At 48.0% G+C, this 18,040-nt stretch overlaps 1 protein-coding gene across 1 annotated transcript in view; it reads left to right on the forward strand.

The window, feature by feature from the left end:
- The window catches only part of LOC138278981 (E3 ubiquitin-protein ligase TRIM11-like), a 121,031-nt gene extending 103,750 nt beyond the window's left edge, over positions 1-17,281 (forward strand). Inside the window, exons 4-5 of the mRNA XM_069219364.1 lie at positions 3,442-3,464; positions 17,167-17,281. Coding sequence (XP_069075465.1) covers positions 3,442-3,464; positions 17,167-17,281 — 138 coding nt within the window. The remainder of the gene's footprint in view (positions 1-3,441; positions 3,465-17,166) is intronic.
- Positions 17,282-18,040: the final 759 nt, after the last annotated feature.

The raw sequence follows: 18,040 nt of genomic DNA on the forward strand, positions 1-18,040 counted from the left end.
AACCTTCATGAAACACTAGGGGCATAGGAGACAGAGTGGAAAATTTGAACGTTTGTTGGCACCAAACATAGTGGGGGAACTGATAGGTACGCGTTTTTGAGGTCCAAGAGGACCAATCAGTCTGAGGGACGTAACATGTCTTTGAGAAGGTGGATCTCCTCCATCTTGAAATTGCAGTAGACAGGCCATTTGTTGAATTCTCGTTAGTTGATGACTGGGTGTTGTCCTTCATTGCTTTTGTCCACCAGACAGATGTTGCTGATGAACCCATGGGGATGTGGGACCAACCAGGGAATAGCCCCTTTGTCCAGTAGGGAACAGAGACGTCCCCGTCCATGAGGGCTGTCTCTCAGGAGGAATACTGAAGGGGATGAGGCCATGGTTCCTTATTAGGGACACCATAGAATTATATCTGGAACTCTTGGACCATTTGTAAAACCCAAGCATCTGCTGTAAAGGATCGCCAGGCCTGGAGGAAAACCCCCGTCTGAACCCACTTTCATTGGAAAGGAAGAATGAACACTCAGTGGAACTGGAGGAAACAGAGCTCCCTTTGAATCCTCTGCCCTGGATGTTTGCCTTCTGGTGGGGTAAAAGTTGGTGAATCTAGTCTGGTCCTGAAAGGAGCCCTGTCTGGAGCCTAGCCCACTGGAAGGGTATTGGGAAACTGCTTGGCCGACCGAGCGGCCTCCGCCATGACCCGCCCCTTGGAAAACCAAAGGGTTAAAGACTTTCTTTATGGAGGACCTGGCCTAGTCTAGGGAGATGAAGGTGTTCACAAACTTGCCCAACTCTTTGATAAAGGGTCCTCTGGGGCGATAAGCCCCACCTCTGAGGTCGCATTGTCCCGGTGCTTCGGGTAACATTAATCAACAGGGAGCGGCAGAACTGTGTGGACAGTGTGCAATTGCCGTTACCTAAGAAGATGATAGCGTGCTGTGCCCACCCCGAAAGGGCCTCCGGTGAAATAAGGGCACTTTTGGCCTTGGAGTCTTCAGTCATATCAAGGATCTTGATAAGGGGGCCAATAGTATTCAAAACCTTATCCTGACAAGCCCTCTGGGAATAAAATATGTCCTTTTTTGGGTCTTTTATGAATTTTGCCAGGAAAGTGGCCATTCTGGAGTCAAAGTCAGGAGTCAGGGTGACTTTACCCTACAAGCTAGGGCAGTGACATTCGGCCCAAAGGTGGCTGCAGGCTTCTTTCTCCAGGGGCTTCCTAAGGTGACCCACCACATAGCTGGCTCCCTTTTCTGCCGGGGCCCACTCAGAGGAGCAAGGGTAGAGGATGTCATCGGGGTCAGGAAATGCCCAAGCCCTGGGCCTCGGAGTTTGCAGAGTAAGGGATGGATGGACGCCAAGGTCTTGAGGACCCTGCCTCATCATCTGAGTCCACAGGGGACTCATCATCTTGAGGGTCTGAGATAATAGGACATGGGGATTCCAAGGCTGGTTCATTAGGACCCGGGATTGGGGTGGGGGTGGAGTAGCCACGACAGCTTGCTTAATGCGAACAAAAGCATCATAGTCAACGCCATCCTTGCAAGGAAGCTTGGCAGGCATCCACGGTCTGGATCTGGGGCAGAATGGAAAGCGCCTTAGATCCAAGAGGGCGCAGTGGACTCCTTCATGGGATTAGAGATATGGGTGCAGGGACTCGCAATTTGATCCACCAGGTGCTGTTCCAAGGGGACCTAGGCCCCAGCAAACCACTGGTAAATGAAGGCATCTACTGCCTCTTAAAAGTCGTCGTCCCAGGGCAGGAACTCTAAGGGGTCCCCTTTCGACTGCTGATCCCTGGAAACCTCCATGTCTGCTAAAATTAGGTGCAAGTGGGGAATGAGGCGGCGCTGCACTAGTTTACAAGTGAACACCAGAATACAGCCAAAGCACTTTAAAGTGCTGATTGGGCATTAGAGGTGAGCGTAGGCAAGCACTGCTGAATTTATGACCCCAGAGTAGTTCTGACAGGCAAAGCTGCAACATGGGGCTGGAGGTCCATCCAAGGGGTTTCAATCTGAGGGCTCTAAGCCCAGAGGCACTCACCCCCAGGTGCAGACAAGATCACGGGAGAAAGGCAGCCTGGGAGCATGTCCCTATCACAGAAAGCAATCTGTGGCGCTGCCACTGTCAATATTGACCCCGAGTGGGGGCACAAGTACTTGCACTACAGACCTTTATTAAACAGGGCATCAATCAAGATAGAAGCAGTTTACAGACCCCAAGCTCTGTGAGGTGTCTCTCTCCCCATTCTGAAGGCTCCAGGCGATGCAGGGTCTTTCTCCGACTTCACAGGCAGGAAAAGTCAAAACTCTCGCATCACGACTACTAACCATGCCATATCTAGGGGAGACCTAGAAGCCTGCACCTCGATGAGGAGCTGAGCCAAGCAGTCTGCCGTAATAGGTGTGTAGAATGTTCCTGCACTCAATTTCAATACCCAAAACTCTTGTCAAGCAAACTGCCAGTATTGATAAGAAATGACATGCACACCTATTTCTCCAAAAAGAAAAACAAGAATTGTGAGCAGCAAAGAAAAAGGCTGGGACAGCATGGAAAATGGACTGTTTGGGACTCTGTTAGGCTCTGATTGGTCATGGACTAATGCCAATGTTTGATTGGATGTTTTGCCTGTTCCATTCCCAAAGGTTCTTGGGATTTGTAGTTTATCATAAAGTTTGAATATGGCTGCTATTGATTAGTGAAGGAAGAAACGCATAATCCTCCCCTCTGGTCATGACATAGAATTACTTCAGTCCATTCATTTAATAATTTGTTCTCCAAATTGAAACAATTCAGAGGGAAGTCCAGTTTTATACATAGAACAAACTTTGATGACTGAGACTGTTCCAGTTCAAGTGTGGTCAGTTCTCAGAGAGCATTTGGAACCGCCTGTTTTAAATGAAAACACCACAGTATATAGACACAAGGGCTTTTTCCTGAGTGCTGGTTATACCCAGTTCTAGTGCTGCAGCTTGAATAAGTAGACATTTTCTAACAGAAACAAGATACCTAAGGATCTTATCCCGCGCTTTATCCAAAGTCCTTGTTTATTTACATTTAATCCCATAGAAGTGTGTTAGAATTATTTTTGGCGTGGTATACATTGAGTATAGACACTAGTTGTTTCTCAAGTGATGCAGGAGTTATAACAGGTCTGGCTTCTGATCTCAGGAACTCTAGACTATAATACATGATGCATTCAGAATATATCAGATTGTACTGTCATCTGCCCTCATTCAGAATTTCAAAGTTCTGCTGTCTTGTGGGACCATTTGGGATATCACAAGCTGTGCTGTGTCATGTGACCCTATTCAGAACATACTCCCATGTGTGTAACTGAACTTGAATTTCACAACTTATATTGTACCTAAACTTCTGCAGGAATTTAAAATATGTTGTGGAAACTGATGTCCTTCTGCCTGTTCTTCTGTTTTGCAGGATGTTAGAAGCGCCCTGGACAGGTAAGGTTGGTTTATTGTTCTCTCAGTGTGTAAGGAGCAGATGTGGCTGCAGTGTGGAAATGTCAGTACTGAGCTCACACAAATCCACTCTGCTGCCCGAGCAGTACTACCTCATACAATTATTATATGTAGATCACCTCGTAGCTACTCTCCTGTCTTCCAAACCGTGTTGAGGCCCCTCTGCTTATTGTCAAAGCATCCACAGTTTTTAAAAGCCTCTTTCGGTTTTCAGAAACATTACTTGAGTTCTCAAAAAACCACCTTGAGACTCCTCGAACTCAGAGTCTTATGAAAATAACCCCCGAACCCAGGGAAACGCGCTCATGTCCACAAAAATCACTTTTGTCCACAGAAACTACCTCATGTTTTCCACAATCACAGCATACTCAAAACCTCCTTCAATACCCTCTGACCCCACTGCCAATCCTCAAATGTCCCTCTAGTGCTTTGAAACATCATAGGAACTGTCTAAAAACCACATCATCTCACAAACCTGTCTCATCTTTTATTAAGGAGCCTGTGTAGGGCGCTAAAGGGCTACAACCCTAGTTTTATACCCTAGTTTAAGGTATTGCTTGTGCCTATCTGACTGTGAGTGGCCATATTACTAAGAATTAAGTTACTACTAAAACTGAAAGTGGGTGTAATTTTCGAAGCTTTACTTGGAAATAATCAGCTATATGAAAGCAAATAATTCTGAGATAGTATAGCCTTATAGCCCGCTGCAGAGGGCTGTACCAGTTGTTAAAGGTCCTGTACCCGAGGTATAGGACCGAGCCACAGGTGAGGGTCTAGAACAAAGGGGAGGGCCTTTAATAACCGGTATAGCCCAAGGAAGAAGGGCTATAAGTCCCTTAAAACATTCTGCCCATAGTGGTAAAAAAGGAGAAACATGAAGACAAGCATTGGAATGTTGGAGCTTCGGCTTATTCCAGCCATTATGAGTCCGGAGCTATTCTATTGTCTTCAAGGGAGCTCCCAACATCCCAATCTTCTAAAGATGGGTAGAGTAGAGAGACGGGTACTTCAGTTGTTCAAACTGAGACAAAAGTATGCAGTTGCTGAGTTACAATATTACAATACAATTGTGATTCAGGCATAGTATTCCACATTCAGAGGTTTATGCAGAACAGTACATTCCACACAGATGCTTCATCTTCAGAAGGCTCTGCAGAAACACTTTTCACCCACTTGTGATTAATCCAAGAGCTTTCCCAAGGGAAAGGCTTCAGAGCAGCTATTAAAATGTAAAGCACACTTCCACTTTTATAGTGATATCCTTGCCTAACACATGGGTAATGCACCGCACGTCAGTCCTCAGTGAGAGAATAAAAAAAGAAAAGTTCTTAAAAATGAGAAATGTGTGACGTGGAGCGCTTGTTAAAAACAAAAGACAACATGAAATGTGCATTCAGTGTCAAAAAGATGTACATGAAGGAATGGCATCTGAAGATACTGCTCTGCTCAAGTGAAAATCACTGTTCAATTAAGATGTCCTACGTGTACTGGAACACTGTGCACTGAAAGGGGCTCATACCTGTCTTGAGTCACAATGTCATGTAATTGTCCAAAATACAGGTCTAAATAAGTCTAATGGCCATTCTAAATAACTACAACTCTATAGTTTCTGCACTCTTCCACTGATTGTCAGATTTAGGGCTATATGTACGTAGGTTTTGATTTGCGAGTCGCAAATTGCAAGTCAGAGCGACTCGCTTTTGTGACTTGCAAAACCGTATGTAGGATAGTGTCCTTGACACTATTTGCGACTCGCAAGGGGGTCGCAAAGACCTACCTCATGAATATTCATGAGGTAGGTTGCAATTTGCGACCCCATTGTGAATCGCAGCACTCACAGGGATGGTGGCCTGCTGGAGACAGCAGTTTTTTTTTGTAATGCAACCTGTTTTCCTTAAATGAAAACGAGATGCATTACAAAAACAAAAAATGAAACGTTTTTGTTTCATTTTTGCAGAGCAGGCAGTGGTCTGTATGACCACTGCCTGCTCTGAATTTTTTTTTGCAATGCCATTCACAACGGGGAAGGGGTCCCATGGGGACCCCTTCCTTTTTGCGAACGGGTTACCACCCATTACAAAAGGGTGCAAACTGCGATTGGTTTGCGACCGCGTTCGCGGTCACAAAGCAATCCTGCATTGCACTGCGACTCGCAATTAGGAAGGGAACACCCCTTCCTAATTGCGACTCCCAAACCCATTTTGCGCTTCGGTAACCAGGTTACAGAATCGCAAAACGGCATTTGTGCATTGCAAAATGCATTTTGCACATCGCAAGCAGTGAAATTTGCTGTTTGCGATGTGCAAAGTGCTTCGTACATCTGGCCCTTAGTTCCTTTAATGTGGATGTTAATTCCTCTGAATACTTTTTCAATTTGTGCCTACTTTTATTTTTGCTCATTCTTTTGTGATATCGCTCCAGTCCTCAAAGGGCTCCCCCAGTGTTCATAAACCCAACTCTGTTCCTCAGATCTGTTTTTGGTGGTAAGAAATCTTTCTTCATCCCTCACGACTTCCCTTCAGTCCACAGCATCCTCAGGGGTCAGCCTCCTGTCAATCTTCAAACCTTTGAAAGTGTCCAGAACTCTCACTTCTGGCATCAGAATAATGAGATGGGGGGGAGGGAGACTATAATATTCAGAAAGAAAGAAGGTGAAAAGAGAAAGCGATGTAGAAGAACAGACAATGCAGTTGAACAGGAAGGGAACGAGAAGGGAGGGAGAAATGCAGAGAGAGGTGCAGAAGAGATGAGTGAAAGAGACACAGTCAGGAACCATTTCACTTTTAAGATGCACTGGAGTGAATATCATGCGCATGTGGTTTACAGTAATCTGAAAGCAGTCTGGGTCCTAACGGAGGGGCTAATCCTCTGACACTTGAGAGACAGGCACCTGGGAGCAGTTCACAAAACCAACAAATAGAAGAAAAGTCAAGGATTCTTCTTGGGAAGGTGTTAGAAGTAGCCATTTAGAAGTAGTCAAACCAAAAGTCATAGCCTTGAAGTGAGATGTCCACAAACCGAATTTGCAGCAGGGTCAAAAGTGGAGGACCTTAGAGACTCTAAGTCGCAGCACCTCACGGACTCCAAGTTGCAGGACTTCAGAGTCCCCAAGGTGCTGGACCTCAGACATTCCAAGGTGCAGGACTTCAGTGTCCCAAGGTGCTGGACCTCAGATATTCCAAGGTGCAGGACTTCAGGGTCTCCAAGGTGCAGGACCTCAACGTTCCCAAGGTGCAGGACCTCAGCGTCCCCAAGGTGCAGGACCTAAATGTCTTCAAGATGCAGGACCTCAGGGTGCAGGACATTAGAGTCTCCATGGTGCAGGAGCCAAGAGAGTCCATGGTCCTGTAGTTCAAAGCCTCCAGAGACTCTAAAATGACAGACTTGGGAGTCAAGATGGCAGACAGATAGGACGCATGGTTTAGTCTCTCTGTGCCTGCCACCCATTCCAAGGCGGTCCTGGGGAGAATCCAGTGATGTAGACCCCCGAGAACCCACCGGCACAGCATAATACAGCTGATACCATGTGGGCCGGGCGCTGCTCGTCGAGGCAGTCACGGTGCAGCCCGCATTCTCCGGCCGGGCAGGCCTGGGGAGAGGTGAAAGAGGCCTGATTATACCCATGGCCGCAGAGGTGAAGTGGGGGACATCGAACCCGGGGCAAAGCCTGATCACTTCCCGGGACAGCGCATGCAGCTGGGCCCAGCGTGGAGGCCCAGCCTGGCACAAAGTCCGCGGCGGCTCACATCTGCGGTCTGCTGGGGAGGCCTCATCCACACCAGGACATCAGCGCGCCCGAGGGGTGATGGCGGGGCCCAGGCTAAGGTGGGGCCAACACCATAGCCTGCAGAGAGATCACCCCCTGCTTCTGCAGAAGAAGAAGGACAGAACCACCCCCAAGACGCCACCATCAGTGGAAAGATGAGGAGAGTGCAGCGGCCTAGAGCCGGAGGATTGCAAGGGAGCGGGGGCACAATGCGGGTCACTTCTTTGGCCACCACAGGGGGGCCTGTCTACTTTAGGGGTCCAGGAGATTTCCCCCGGGACATCACCTCACTAGGGAAGTGCACAAAGGACCTTCTCTGGGGCGCGGGCCCCTACTTGGAACCAGCAGGCCTGGCGGGCTATACCAGTGAGCTACCCGCCTTGTGGGCCCCCTGTACTTGACACCCGTTAGAACAACAGGAGTGGGATGTATGAGACGGCACAAGAGCCTGTGAGATACCCTCCAACATAGAGCATGGATTCCGTTGTGACACCCCGCCATCGGGATTCATAGCGATGGTGTCTGGGTACGGCTTATCACCTAGTTCAGCATGACAGCAGCCCGTGCTAAGAAGGAACGCACCCTGAAGGAGATATTCTCCAAACCTATGTAAACAACGGGGGGTCCTCCCCTCTCGAGTGCGATCGCACCCCAGAGGGCAAAGGATGAGAGGAACAGGTAATGCACTCGTTCTTTTAGGCCCTTTTCTAGTGTCTTAAGGAGGACCTGCAGGTGATGAAATGAGATCTCTCCCAGGATCTAAGAGAGGTCCGGTGCTAGGTATCAGAGCTGGCGACGGTCTCCTCCATTTCGGCTTATCTTCTGTTTGGAGGGAACCGTGCACCAGCATCACTCACTGGAGGCAGCTTGCACGGCCCTGCGATTGGAGTTCCCCCATGAGGCGATTCAGTTGACAACAAAGGAGGACCCTGAGACGCCAGAAACGGCGTAGCCAGAGGACATCGCTGGGCGCACTCCAACTCAATCCAGAGACTATGAGAGGAGGGCGGTGGTGGAGTCCCTATCAGGGGAAGCGGAGGGATGAAGATCCTTGGACCACAACACACTCCTGGCTATTTAAGGGCCAGATACAGAGAGGAAATGGGTGGGGGATGGAGGGACCAATGGAAGGAGATGGTAGACTCAGGTGGGATTAAAACTTAATTTATAGGATTTCCCACAGAGACTATTCTGAGGTTGTCCAGAGGTGTTGATCTATGTTTGTGGATTTTTTGTTCTGAGAGGGGAGGGAGCACATTCACAGTAGCAGGTAAACAGCCAGCAACCTAAGAGGGACACGATCATAGGAGGACAGGCGGTGGGACTTCCTATCACTCTCCCGGGGCTATACTACTATATCAGAAGGATCTACCGCTCTTCACGATAAGTTAACTGTATTGACCCTTAATGTTAGGGGTTTTAACAATCCGGTCAAACATATGGCGTCCTCTCACACGTAGAGACTGACATATGCCTTATACAGGAGACTCATCTTTTAGCCGGAGACTGCCATAGATTATGATCCAGAGCCTTCCCTCACCAGTATTTCTCTTCAGCAGTTAAAAAGACATCCGGGGTAGCCATATTAGTTTCTCGCTCCACACAGGGTAAGGTGGAATATAAGGTTCTGGAGGTCAAGGGGAGGTTTCTGGCTTACAGGATACACCTTGCTAATTACACTTTTCTGGTGGGGTCCATTTATGCAACAAATGAGGGTCAAGAACGATTTATCCAATGAACTGTCAGAGGTGACCGCCATTCCAGACAAATTGCTTTTACTGGGAGATCTGAACCTAGTCTTCCACAATGAGATGGACAGATTGGCACCACACACAGGGTGAGCGGGAACGCTATCAGCAGAAGGGGTTAGGTGGTTGGGGGAGTTGAGACTCCGAGATCTGTGGAGAGAGTTCTATCTGTAGTCTAGAGATTACACCTTCTACTCACACGCCCATAAAACATACGTTAGACTAGGCTATTTTTTAGGAACTACAGGTATACAATCCTTACTGCCAACCACTGATATACAACCCCGTTGCTTGTCGGACCACTCAGCAGTGTCTTTGACCCTGAGGCTACCTCCTCTCCAAAGACAGGTTCACCCTTGGCGACTGAACGAAGCTCTTTTCCACTGCCTGGCATTCGTTAGACAACTAGAACAAGCTATTTCCAGATATTCGGCACTCAACGATATTCTAGGCTACTCTGTTTTCCTTCTGTGGGAGGGTCTAAAGGCGGTCATTAGAGGACTGCTTATAGCAATTACAGCTACAGATAACAAGATTATGAAAGAGAAAAGGGAAACGATGACCAAACGGGTGCTAGATCTAGAACACATCCATAAGCGTACTGGGGTGCCAAGGATCTGGAGGCGATTGGAGGCGGCTCGTAAACAATTGGCAGGCCTAGACCAAGGCAGAGCGGAATATGCGCTCCTGCGGATGCACCATTCCTTCTATGTGGGAGGCAACCGTAAGTGCTGGTTGCTGGCTAACCACCTCCGCGCCCTACGAGTCCAGGGGAATGAAGTCTTTCCAATCATCTGAGGGGCACATGATTAGAGGTGACAGTCCCATAGCTTCCACCTTCTGTCAATTCTATGAAACCATGTACACCGCTAACACCGCGTGGAGGATGGTTCCGGGACCTATCTCAAGGATGCTCCCACTGCTCGGCTGACACCGGATCAGGTGGCACAGCTGGAGGGCCCATTTAAAACAGAAGAATTGAATTGCGGTGATAGCTAAAACCAAGATTCATAAATCCCCGGAACCGGATAGGTTCCCTTCTGTATTTTTTAAAACTTTCGGCTTCCAATGGGCTCCCATCTTGACATGCCTATTTAATGCCATAACAGGCCCTGATTCCATTTCGCCCTCAAAGCTGGAGGCGTTCATTGTGGTTCTTCCTAAGCCCGGGAAGGACACTCAATCATGCGGGTCCTACCAACCAAATCACTACTTAATACGGATATGAAGCTGCTAACCAGTATTCTAGCTATCCGCTTCTACGGGGTCTGAATGACCCAGACCAAAATGGATTTGTGATGCACCCCCAATGTGGGGACACACAAAACACATTCTTGACTTAATAGATAAGGCAGATCGGGCTCGTAGGGACATTATGCTTTTAACACTGGACGTGGAGAAGTCCTTCATCAGAGTTACCTGACGGCAACATTAACCCACTTTGGTTTCGGCCCTCCGTTTCTCACATGGATCCATAGCACCTATAGCAAACCATGGGCGACAGTGTAGGTGAACTGACATTCCTCCCAATCATTTCCCCTACGCAGAGGCACCAGACAGGGGTGCCCTTTGTCACCCCTACTATTGGAGCGGTTTGCACGGAGTGTACTATTGAATCCAAATAGAACGGGTGTGACATTTGAAGGCGAAGTGCACACCCTGGCTTTATACGTAGATGATGTTTTAGTCTTCTTAGATAATCCCAAGGGGGCTGTTCCGGCTCTTCTGCAGGAGATAGAGGAGTTCTGGAAGATCTCCGGCTTCCGCGTAAATGTTCAGAAATCCCAAGCCCTTAATATCGCGGTCCCTCTTGCGGACCAGCAATGTCTGGAAAGGCAGTTTCCAATATGTTGGCATAGACAGAGTATCCCTTATCTAGGGCTCAAGCTTGTTACGATCATCTCCGACACTACCCTTATTAACTACCGCTTATTGATACAGCAAGAACAACGCTGCTTGGCCAAATGGCAATCATACCTGATTTCATGGCTGGGCTGCATTGCTGCCCTTAAAATGACGATCCTTCTGCGAATCTTATACCTTTTTCAAACCCTACCGGTCGAGCCTCTCCCAGGAACGCTTTCATCTTTACAGAAAGATTTTTACCATTTCATTTGAACAGGGAGGTGGCCTTGTGTGAGCCGCTCCCTATGCTATCAATCGCCAGCACAAGGTGGGCTGGGGGTGACAAACCTACTGCACTATTTTCAAGCCACCCAGCTCTACTATTTAGTGGTCAAGAGACGAGTCCAAAAAGAGGTGGCTGTTTATGTATAGGGCACTCGCAGGCACATCCCTGTGGAAGATCTCCTTCCTATCCCACCCACAACATCCCTGGGGTTTATGTTCTTCCCCAATCACACACTCACTTATGAGAAGGTGGGACCGGGTAGCAACAGGGAAAAACTCTACTACATTTCCCTCGCTCTTGACGCCAATTGCTGGCAATCCGTCCTTTACCCCTGGTATGAACACCTTGGCCTACAGCAAGTGGTTGCAACCGGAGTGTCGGACTGTTGGCCATCTATTTGATGTAGAGGGCATGATACCTTTTGACACTCTGAAATCCGAACATGCACTCCCCGAGTAGGGTTGGCATTGGATTTGGCCACTCAAAACATACTCTCTCACTGGGGTACTGATACTCTTCCCACGCACCTGGGATGGTTACACTGACTGTGGCACATTTTAGGATGGAGAATATTACTCTGACATTGACGAGCCAAGCAGACTCTTTCCGAGAGTTATGGGCCCCATTTCTGACGCTCCTTTCTACAGAGTTTAGGGAATTGGCATGCCCCAGATGTCTCCGGCTCCTGAGGCTTCACGACACACCAGCTATGATACAGTGAACAGGGCCAGGTAGGGGTTTAACCACTAATGTTTTCTATCATTGTTGCTGTATTAATGGGTAAATGTGCTCCCGGGGGGAGGGAGGGCGGAAAGGGGGGATGCTTTGTTTACCTTTAATCCCGTTCTATGTTATTACTTTTAATACAGCTACATAATTATTATCACTATGCAGCCCCATTCCGGGCGGGTCATACAATGCGATTGTTGTATAATGTTACATCCCAATAAAAATGATTTGAACCTACAATGTAGGAGTTAAGTGAGTCCAATATTTAGCTGTTTAGAGATTTCAAGGAACAGGCCTTCAGTTATTACAAGATACAGGGATCCAGAGATTCCAAGGTACAGGGATCCAGAGATTGCAAGGTACAGGGATCCATGTAGGAGGCTGGACTGGCTTGTAGTGAGTACCAAGGGGTACTTACACCTTGCACAAGGCCCAGGTATCCCTTATTAGTGTATAGGGTGTCTAGCAGCTTAGGCTGATAGATAATGGTAGCTTAGCAGAGCAGTTTAGGCTGAACTAGGAGACGAGTAAAGCTCCTACAGTACCACAAGTGTCATATGCACAATATCATAAGAAAACACAATACACAGATATACTAAAAATAAAGGTACTTTATTTTTATGACAATATGCCAAAAGTATCTCAGTGAGTACCCTCAGTATGAGGATAGCAAATATACACAAGATATATGTACACAATACCAAAAATATGCAGTATAGTATTAGAAAACAGTGCAAACAATGTGTAGTTACAATAGGATGCAATGGGGACACATAGGGATAAGGGCAACACAAACCATATACTCCAAAAGTGGAATGCGAACCACGAATGGACCCCAAACCTATGTGACCTTGTAGAGGGTCGCTGGGACTGTAAGAAAACAGTTAGGGTTAGGAAAATAGCCCACCCCAAGACCCTGAAAAGTGAGTGCAAAGTGCACTAAAGTTCCCCAAAGGACATAACATAGAAGTCGTGATAGGGGAATTCTGCAGGAAAGACACAAACCAGCAATGCAACAACGATGGATTTCCAGTCGAGGGTACCTGTGGAACAAGGGGACCAAGTCCAAAAGTCACAAGCAAGTCGGAGATGGGCAGATGCCCAGGAAATGCCAGCTGTGGGTGCAAAGAAGCTGCTACTGGACAGTAGAAGCTGAGGATTCTGCAGGAACGACAAGGGCTAGAGACTTCTCTTTTGGAGGATGGATCCCCCACGCCGTGGAAAGTTGTGCAGAAGTGTTTTCCTGAAGAAAGACTGCCAACAAGCCTTGCTAGCTGCAAGTCGTGCGGTTAGGATTTTTGGATGCTGCTGTAGTCCAGGAGGGACCAGGATGTCGCCAATTGCGTCAGGGGACAGAAGGGGTGCCCAGCAAGACAAGGAGTCCTCTCAGAAGCAGGCAGCACCCGCAGAAGTGCCAGAACAGGCACTATGAAGAGGAGTGAAACGGTGCTCACCCGAAGTTGCACAAAGGAGTCCCACGCCGCCGGAGGACAACTCAGGAGGTCTTGCAATGCAGGTTAGAGGGCCGTGGACCCAGGCTTGGCTGTGCACAAAGGATTTCCGCCGGAAGTGCACAGAGGCCGGCGTAGCTGCAAAAGTCGTGGTTCCCAGCAATGCATTCTGGCGTGGGGAGGCAAGGACTTACCTCCACCAAACTTGGACTGAAGAGTCACTGGACTGTAGGAGTCACTTGGACAGAGATGCTGGATTCAAGGGACCTCGCTCGTTGTGCTGAGAGGAGACCCAGGGTACCAGTAATGCAGTTCTTTGGTGCCTGCGGTAGCAGGGGGAAGATTCCGTCGACCCACAGGAGATTTCTTCAGGGCTTCTAGTGCAGAGAGGAGGCAGACTACCCCCACAGCATGCACCACCAGGAAAACAGTCGAGAAGGCGGCAGGATCAGCGTTACAGAGTTGCAGTAGTCGTCTTCGCTACTTTGCTGCAGTTTTGCAGGCTTCCAGCGCGGTCAGCAGTCGATTCCTTGGCAGAAGGTGAAGAGAGAGATGCAGAGGAACTCTGATGAGCTCTTGCATTCGTTATATAAGGAAATCCCCAAAGCAGAGACCCTAAATAGCCAGAAAAGAGGGTTTGGCTACTTAGGAGAGAGATAGGCTAGCAACACCTGAAGGAGCCTATCAGAAGGAGTCTCTGATGTCACCTGCTGGTCCTGGCCACTCAGAGCAGTCCAGTGTGCCAGCAGCACCTCTGTTTCCAAGATGGCAGAGGTCTGGAGCACACTGGAGGAGCTCTGGGCACCTCCCATGGGAGGTGCAGGTCAGGGGAGTGGTCACTCCCCTTTCCTTTGTCCAATTTCGCGCCAGAGCAGGGCTGAGGGGTCCCTGAACCGGTGTAGACTGGCTTATGCAGAAATGGGCACCATCTGTGCCCATGAAAGCATTTCCAGAGGCTGTGGGAGGCTACTCCTCCCCAGCCCTGACACCTTTTTCCAAAGGGAGAGGGTGTAACACCCTCTCTCTGAGGAATTCCTTTGTTCTGCCATCCTGGACCAAGCCTGGCTGGACCCCAGGAGGGCAGAAACCTGTCTGAGGGGTTGGAAGCAGCAGCAGCTGCAGTGAAACCCTGGGAAAGGAAGTTTGGCAGTACCCAGGTCTGAGCTACAGACCTGTGGGATCATAAGATTGTGCCAACAATGCCAGGATGGCATAGAGGGGGCAATTCCATGATCATAGACATGTTACATGGCCATATTCGGAGTTACCATTGTGAAGCTACACATAGGTATTGACCTATGTGTAGTGCACGCGTGTAATGGTGTCCCCGCACTCACAAAGTCTGGGGAATTTGCCCTGAACAATGTGGGGGCACCTTGGCTAGTGCCAGGGTGCCCACACACTAAGTAACTTTGCACCTAACCTTTACCAGGTAAAGGTTAGACATATAGGTGACTTATAAGTTACTTAAGTGCAGTGGTAAATGGCTGTGAAATAACGTGGACGTTATTTCACTCAGGCTGCAGTGGCAGGCCTGTGTAAGAATTGTCAGAGCTCCCTATGGGTGGCAAAAGAAATGCTGCAGCCCATAGGGATCTCCTGGAACCCCAATACCCTGGGTACCTCAGTACCATATACTAGGGAATTATAAGGGTGTTCCAGTATGCCAATGTAAATTGGTGAAATTGGTCAATAGCCTGTTAGTTACAATTTGGAAAGAAATGAGAGAGCATAACCACTGAGGTTCTGGATAGCAGAGCCTCAGTGAGGCAGTTAGTCATAACACAGGTAACACATTCAGGCACACTTATGAGCACTGGGGCCCTGGCTGGCAGGGTCCCAGTGACACATACAACTAAAACAACATATATACAGTGAAAAATGGGGGTAACATGCCAGGCAAGATGGTACTTTCCTACAATCCAGAGATCCCAAAGTACAGGGATCCAGAGATTCCAAGATACAGGGATCCAGAGATTCCAAGGTACATGGATCCAGACATTCCAAGGTACAGGGATCCAGAGATCCAAGGTACAGGGTCCAAGAGATTCCAAGGTATATGGATCCAGAAATGCCAAGGTACAGGGATCCAGAGATTCCAAGGTACAGGGATCTAGAAATTCCAGTGTACTGGGATACAGAGATTCCAAGATACAGGGATTTAGAGATTCTAGTGTACAGGGATCCAGAGATTCCAAGGTACAGGGATCTAGAGATTCCAGTGCACAGGGATCCAGAGATTCCAAGATGCAGAAATGCAGAGATTCCAAAGACCATGACTCTAAAGATTCCACAGTGTAGGATTTCAAGGATCCCAAGGTGGAGGAGCTCAATGATTCGACGGTGCAGAAGATGTAGTAATTCAATGTAGAAGGCTTTCACAGACAGGGTGCAGGATCTCACAGATAGTCACACTCAGCAATACTGACATTTTACAGGAGGAGAGGAAGAAATCAAGAGTGAGAGACAAAAAGAGAGAGAGTGAGCCTGACAGCGCAGGAGATCACAAGAGTGTGTAGCAGATCAAGAGACATATGTAGGGAGTGAGAGAGGGAATGAAAGAGATAGTGTGTGAATATTCACATCTGCTTTTGAGATCCCAAGAACTGTCAGCGAGACAAACAAACCAAGAGAGTTAACATGAAAGAGAGAGAAAAAATAAACAAAGTGTGTGTTTGTGTGTGTGTGTGACAAGTAATATTCAGTTACAGTAAAGGAAAGAGGAGCTATGAGATTCTGAGACAGAGAGAGTGTGAGGGTAGTAACAGCAATTGTGCACAATTATGTTTGTGCTGTTGGAGTCGCAGGAAAGCGGCAGAAGGTGGGAGGATGAAATAAAGTCACGACAGCGCAGCACACAGAGGCTGTGTGAGTGTTTGTTTTTGTAGTAACAATCAATGTGCACAGATACCTTTGCGATATCTGGAGCTTTCTGAAAGAGAGGACCAGAGAGAGAGCGAGGAGCACTAAGTGATGTGAGAGAAGAAGAAAGAGTTATACAGGTAATCAGATAAATAGACAGAAAGGGAGGTGGAGAGAGAGTGGCCGTGTGTGTTAGTCGCTGGGTTTTTCACTGTTTCCCCTGAGATCCTGAAGCTTGTTTTATCATGTGCTAATCCCTGCAAGGTTCTGAGCAGAGGGGTGTGCAATGCTAGAAGGGATAATGTGTGACACTTTTGGATGCGCCCCGGGGCTATTGATGTGTTTGTGTGTCTGTGTGTGTGTGTGTGTGTGTGCGTGTGTGTGTCTGTGTGTGTGTCTGTTGTGTGTGTGTGTGTGTCTGTAAATGTGTGTGTGTGTTTGTCTGTATGTGTGTGTGTGTCTGTGTGGGTGTGTGTCTGTGTGTGTGTGTCTGTGTGTGTCTGTGTGTGTGTCTGTGTATGTCTGTGTGTGTGTGTGGGTGTGTGGGTGTGTGTGTGTGTCTGTGTGTGTGTGTGTCTGTTGATGTGTGTGTGTCTGTGTGTGTGTGGGTGTGTGTCTGTGTGTGTCTATCTGTTGACGTGTATGTGTCTGTTGGTGTGTGTGTGTGTATCTGTGTTTGTGTGTGTCTGTGTGTGTTTCTGTGTGTGTGTGTGTGTGTGTGTGAGTGTCTGTGTGTGTGTGTCTGTTGATGTGTGTGTGTCTGTCTTTGTGTGTGTGTGTCTGTGTGTGTGTGTGTGGGTGTGTGTGGGTGTGTATGTGTGTGTGTGTGTGTCTGTGTGTGTCTGTGTGTACAGTGATACACACCACTTGCTGTCCTGCAGGGGCTCCTTTGATTACAGTATTCTATTTTCAATAACAGGGTGTTTGTGCAGTTCCTTTCAAGATCCTGCAGCCTCCGAGTCTTCTGTAACACTGAAATGATGTGTGTGTCCTTCAGGTGTAAGAAGGTGAAGTTTCAGGGTCCAGAGAGTGAGATGAAGAAAACAAAGGAAAAAGAATTTCTGATAACTCTGAAACCTGAAAAGGAGATGAAGAAATATAAAGGTAAATAGAGTTGCACTGAATGTAATTATATGTTGGTGTCCACACTGAGACCTTCGGCCTCCACCAGCTACAGTTACAGCTTCTACTGTGGAAAGACCTGGTCTCCCATTTGGCGAGGCAGGTTACACACTGACCCCCTCAGCTGTGCTAACTCCTGAGCCATGCTTGTGGTCCTTCAGCAGTACAGGGAGCTCCCCCTTAACATTGTCCATGATATCCCCTTGGCTGGGCATCTGGGGGTGACCGAGACCTGAGAGAGGCTAGTCAACCACTTCTACTGGTCGCAGATGTCAGAGAAGGTGAAGGACTTTTATCGCTCCTGTGTGACCTGCCAAGCCTGTGGCAAGGGAGGAGGCAAACCCAAGGCTCCCCTGATACCACTACCAGCGGTGGGGCAGCTTTAGAGAGGGTGGTGCATTGCTTGAGACCATTTGTAAAAGTGCAATCAGCTGCTTCAGAAGGAAGTGTCCGCGTGTAGGAGGCTGGACTGGCTTGTAGTGAGTACCAAGGGGTACTTGCACCTTGCACCAGGCCCAGTTATCCCTTATTAGTGTATAGGGTGTCTAGCAGCTTAGGCTGATAGATAATGGTAGCTTAGCAGAGCAGCTTAGGCTGAACTAGGAGACGTGTGAAGCTACTACAGTACCACTTAGTGTCATATGCACAATATCATAAGAAAACACAATACACAGTTATACTAAAAATAAAGGTACTTTATTTTTATGACAATATGCCAAAGTATCTTAGAGTGTACCCTCAGTGAGAGG

This window comes from Pleurodeles waltl, chromosome 2_2 (genome assembly GCF_031143425.1).
Source record: "Pleurodeles waltl isolate 20211129_DDA chromosome 2_2, aPleWal1.hap1.20221129, whole genome shotgun sequence".
NCBI lineage: Eukaryota > Metazoa > Chordata > Amphibia > Caudata > Salamandridae > Pleurodeles > Pleurodeles waltl.